General features: G+C 40.3%; 2 protein-coding genes across 2 annotated transcripts; both read left to right on the top strand.

Moving 5' to 3' along the window:
• Nucleotides 1-937: 937 nt before the first annotated feature.
• Nucleotides 938-1,622, top strand: LOC110728631 (putative uncharacterized protein DDB_G0283051). Its single transcript, XM_021908276.1, has 2 exons — nt 938-1,027; nt 1,092-1,622. The coding sequence occupies exons 1-2, from the start codon at nt 938-940 to the stop codon at nt 1,620-1,622; spliced, it is 621 nt and encodes a 206-aa protein (XP_021763968.1).
• A 2,002-nt stretch (nt 1,623-3,624) lies between these two features.
• LOC110728632 lies at nt 3,625-4,803 on the top strand. The gene is made up of 3 exons (XM_021908277.1): nt 3,625-4,005; nt 4,186-4,283; nt 4,485-4,803. The coding sequence occupies exons 1-3, from the start codon at nt 3,625-3,627 to the stop codon at nt 4,801-4,803; spliced, it is 798 nt and encodes a 265-aa protein (XP_021763969.1).
• Nucleotides 4,804-5,201: the final 398 nt, after the last annotated feature.

Genomic DNA, 5,201 nt, shown 5'->3' on the forward strand with positions numbered 1-5,201 from the left:
TTCTGCTAAAAGGTAGGGCAGTCAGCACCAGACAGCCACACAACAACAGCAGGACAACCAGCCAGCACCAGCAATAGACAGCAGCACCAGGCTGGAACAGGCACCTGTGGCATAAGCAGTATAGCCCAACAGCAAAAGCCAGCACCAGAAGGACTATTGCAGCACCTGCACCCAGCTGGCAGGCTGAGCAGAAACAGCAGCAGAAACAGTAGCTTGGGCAGCAGAAACAACAGCTGGCAGAAACAGCAATAGACATAACCAACAGCAAGGACCTGCAGACCAAAGCCAGCAAGCCACACCAGCAACACCTCAACAACATTCCAGTAACACAGCACCAGCAATACAGGAACATCAAGAACCAGCAATAGATATCAGCAGCAACAGGCTGGAGAAAGCAGGTTGTGGCAGAACCAACAGATAGACAAGGAGCAGCTGACTAGCTGAAGACCAGCAATGCCACAGCAACAGAATCCAGCATCAACAGCCAGCACCAGTACACCAGTGGCAGCACCTGCAACCAGCAGCAGGCTGGACAAAACCAAAACACCCCCAACAGCAGCTTGCACACACAGAGTTGCAAAGCAGAAGCAAGCAAAGACTTAGAATTCATATTAATAAAATTCTAATTTAATTTTGTAATTTTCCTTATAGGTAACAATGTGCAAACTTTGAATTATTAGCATTAGGTACAGTGAACCGTGGCATTAGGGTATATGCATTGTGTGACATTAGGTATAGGAACCGTGGCATTAGGGTATATGCACTGTGGCATTAGGTATAGGAAACCGTGGCATTAGGTATTATAGCTATTGCCACGGCAATAATGTTGCCGTTGCAATAGGAATTTATCTAACGCCACGGATCATTGATGGCGTGGCATTAGGTGTCATATGCCGTTGCATTAGACCTATTGCAACGCCAGCAGATGCCACGGTACATGGCCGTTGCATTAGGCATAATACCACGGATTTTGACGCCTAATGCAACGGATTTAAGGGTTGCAATAGATAAAAAATGTAGTAGTGGAGTTTGTGGCTACAAAAAAGGCAAAGGATAGGAAATTTGAGAGCGGTTTGACCACTGATTTGCAGCTAAAGCTGTGTGGACAAGTGTTCGAAACCTTGGATGAAGTGTATGGGAGATCTGCACAGCTTTATGCGTTGGAGTTGAAGAAATGGAAAGAGTTAGCTGAGGTGGAAGGGAAGGAAAAGAGAAAGGAGATGGGGCAAAACACTGGAAACATACAAGGTAACCAGAACAACTTCAAGAAGCAAAAGTACCACCATAACAACAACAATAACTTCAACAACAAAAACAACAATAATTTCCAAGGAAATAATTGTCAAGGTGGACGAAACTTTAATGGAGGTGCTAAGAACTCTAACCAGGGAAATAATAAGGAAGGAAGGCGTTATTTCTGTAGGAGGTGCAGGAATAATCACCCTGGAAGAGACTATGACGGCAACTTAGTCACTTGTCGTGCTTGCAACAAGTTGGGACATAGGGAGTATGAGTGCTTCTCTAAAGATTCTAATAGAAACAAGCAGGGCAATAATCAAGGAGGGGCTCAAAGGAACTTTCAGGGAAACAACAACTATTCAGGGAACAAAGGGGCACAGTAGAATGGGGTGAAAGGCAACAATAATGGGAATAATCAGGTGAAGAGTGGAGCTCCAGGAAAACTAAATGTGATCAGTAGGCACGAAGTTGATACTACAAAGGATGTCATTACTGGTACTTTTTCTATTAACTTTATTCCTGTTAAAGTTTTGTTTGATTCCAGTGCAACTTTTTCTTTCATTTAAAAAACCACTGTTTCAAAGTTATCACATTGTTTGAAAACTTTAGATGACATAGATGTACCCATAGTTATTCCTATGGGAGGGGTAGTACAGTGTACCAAAACTTTTAAGGATGTGCCATTAGAGATCAAGGGAAAGGTGTTTTTGTCTTACCTCATTGAATTTTGGTTAAGTAACTTCGATATCATTTTAGGGATGGATTGGTTGAGCAAATATAGTGCAGAGATTAGTTGTCGATCACATAAAGTACAAATGAGTACAACTAAGGGTGAGTTGGTGACCTATTGGAAGCATGGTGAGACAAAGTGCCCAAGGATCACATCTGTGTCAAAGTTGGCAAAGTATATTAAGAAGGGGCATCCAGTATACGTTTGTAGTGTGAGGAATTTAGAACATGAAGAGGCAGCTAAGCCTGAGGACATAGAAGTGGTGAACAAGTTTCTAGATGTGTTTCCAGAAGAGATTCCAGGAATGCCACCTAAAAGGGAAATTGATTTCACAATAGAGCTGGTTCTAGGAACAACACCAATTTCCAAGGCACCATATCGAATGGCACCTGCACAAATGAGTGAATTAAAGAAGCAACTGCAGGATTTGTTAGAAAAGGGGTACATTAGACCAAGTGCTTTGCCTTGGGGAGCTCCAGTGTTGTTTGTTAAGAAAAAGGATGGGAGTATGAGGTTATGTATTGATTATAGGGAGTTAAATAAGGTCACCATTAAGAACAAGTACCCATTGCCAAGGATTGATGACCTATTTGACCAATTGAGGGGCGCATCTGTGTTTTCTAAGATTGATTTAAGGTCTGGATACCATCAACTGAGGTTTGCAGGCGAAGATATTCCCAAAATTGCATTTAGGACAAGATATGGACATTATGAGTTCACAGTAATGCCATTTGGATTGACGAATGCTCCAGCAATCTTCATGGACTTGATGAATAGGGTGTTCCATCCATTTATGGACAAGTTTGTTGCGGTGTTCATAGATGATATACTAGTTTATTCAAAGAATAAGGAGGAACATGTAGAACATTTTAGGGCAATTTTGCAAACCTTAAGGGAAAACAAGCTTTATGCGAAGTTTTCCAGGTGTGAGTTTTGGTTGGAGAAAGTAGCATTTCTGGGTCACTTTGTGTCCAAGGATAGGGTAAAAGTAGATCAAACAAAGATTGAGGCAGTAAAAGGGTGGCCTACACCAAAGACGGTGTTTAACATTAGGAGCCTCTTAGGTTTAGCAGGGTATTATAGGCGTTTTGTGAAGGATTTTTCTAAGATTGCTAAGCCTATGACCTCTCTACTGAAGAAGGACAAGAAGTTTGAGTGGGATGATAAGTGTGAGGAATCTTTCCAACCCTTAAAACAAAAGTTGATTACAGCACCAATGCTTACATTGCCAGATGATAGTGGAATCTATGATGTATATAGTGATGCATCCAAGAATGGTCTAGGATGTGTGCTTATGCAAAATGGGAAGGTGATTGCATATGCATCAAGACAGTTGAAACCTCATGATGTAAACTTACCCTACTCATGACTTAGAATTAGTTGCAATCATTTTTGCACTAAAGATTTGGAGGCATTACTTGTATGGGGTAAAATGTAGGATTTACACAGACCATAAGAGTTTGAAGTACATTTTCACCCAAAGAAATCTAAACTCACGTCAAAGGAGATGGGTTAGAATTTACAACGGACTATGACTTGGACATCAATACCATGAAGGGAAAGCAAATGTAGTTGCAAATGCTCTAAGTCGTAAGACCAGTCATGGACTGCACACTTTGATAGTGGCTAATGAGTTGTGTAGGGAAATGAGAAAAATGAATTTAGAAGTGGTAGAATGGGGAGTACCAGCGAGTATACTTGTGAATCTGAGTATTCAACCAACAATATGTGATGAGATAAGGGAGAACCAAGCAGGAGATGTTAAGTTGGATAGGATTCGTGAGAAAATAAAGCAAAGGAAGGATATAGATTTCAAAATTCATGAAGATGGAAGTTTAAGGTACGAGGGTCGATGGTGTGTACCGCAAAAATGTGAGGAAGTAAAGAGAAAATTAATGGAAAAAGGTCATAATACACCATACTCAGTACATCCAGGAGGGGACAAGCTATACAAAGACTTGAAAAAGATGTATTGGTGGCCTAGAATGAAGAATGAAGTTGCGGAATTTGTAACAAAGTGTCTAAATTGTCAAAAGGTTAAAATAGAACACAAGAGACCGTAGGGAACTTTGCAATCATTGGAAATTCCTGGATGGAAGTGGGATTGTATTTTGATGGACTTTGTGACTTACCTCCCAAAGTCAAAGAGTGGAAATAACACCATTTGGGTCGTGGTGGATAGACTTACTAAATTTGTAATGTTTACACCAATGAAGGAGACCTGGAAGATGGAGCAACTTGCAAAAGCTTACATCAAGAATTTTGTGAGGTTACATGGAGTTCCAAAGGATATCGTGTCTGATAGAGATTTTAGGTTTCTTTCAAAGTTCTGAAAGAGTGTGCAGGAAAACTCTGGTACAACACTAAAGATGAGTACAACATTTCACCCTGCAACAGATGGACAAACTGAGAGAACTATTCAAACCTTGGAGGATATGTTGAGAGCTTGTGTCATAGACTTCCAAGGGGGATGAGAAGATAGCTTGGACTTAATTGAATTTTCTTATAACAATAGTTACCATGCAAGCATTGGCATGGCCCCATTTGAGGCATTATATGGAAGAAAGTGTCGCAGCCCAGTATGTTGGAGTGACATAAGTGAAACAATGATTTTAGGGCCTAAAATGATCGAGGATACCGTTAAGAAAGTAAAAGAGATTCAAGTTAATATTCAAGCAGCACAAGATCGTCAAAAGAGTTATGCAGATTTGAAGCGTAGGGAAGAAGAGTTTGAAGTTGGTGACAAAGTTTTGTTGAAGGTATCACCAATGAAAGGTGTCATGAGATTTGGGAAGAAAATGAAAACTTATCCCAAAGTATATTGGTTCATATGAAATATTACAAAGGATATGCAAAGTAGCTTATAGGTTGGCCTTACCTATGGAACTAAGTAAAGTGCATGATGTATTTCATGTATCTTAGTTAAGAAGGTATATACCTGACAAGTCACATGTGCTACAACCTGAAATAATTGAGTTAGATCAAAGCTTAACAATCGAGTTATGAGGAAAGACCTGTCAAGATCCTTGACAGTAAAGTGTGTAGTACACGCAACAAGGAAGTTAAGATTGTTAAGGTACTATGGTCTAACCAAGAATATGAAGAAGAAACTTGGGAAGCCAAGGATGAGATGAAAAAGAAATACCTTGAGGTGTTTGAGGTATGTTGAGTTATGGGGATGTAACTCGTTTCCTTTAAGGGGGAAAGAATGCGGTAGAATTTCGCTTTTTTT

This window comes from Chenopodium quinoa, unplaced genomic scaffold (assembly GCF_001683475.1).
Source record: "Chenopodium quinoa cultivar QQ74 unplaced genomic scaffold, ASM168347v1, whole genome shotgun sequence".
Classification (NCBI taxonomy): Eukaryota; Viridiplantae; Streptophyta; class Magnoliopsida; order Caryophyllales; family Amaranthaceae; genus Chenopodium; species Chenopodium quinoa.

Bases quoted from the DNA above. Each gene is read 5' to 3' on its own strand.
- LOC110728631 (XM_021908276.1), top strand. From the start codon at position 938: ATGGCCGTTGCATTAGGCATAATACCACGGATTTTGACGCCTAATGCA. The intron at 1,028-1,091 runs GTTTGTGGCTAC...ACTGATTTGCAG, and splicing joins ATAAAAAATGTAGTAGTGGA to CTAAAGCTGTGTGGACAAGT.
- LOC110728632 (XM_021908277.1), top strand. From the start codon at position 3,625: ATGAATTTAGAAGTGGTAGAATGGGGAGTACCAGCGAGTATACTTGTG. The intron at 4,006-4,185 runs GTTAAAATAGAA...ACACCAATGAAG, and splicing joins AGTGTCTAAATTGTCAAAAG to GAGACCTGGAAGATGGAGCA. The intron at 4,284-4,484 runs GTTTCTTTCAAA...TTATAACAATAG, and splicing joins GTGTCTGATAGAGATTTTAG to TTACCATGCAAGCATTGGCA.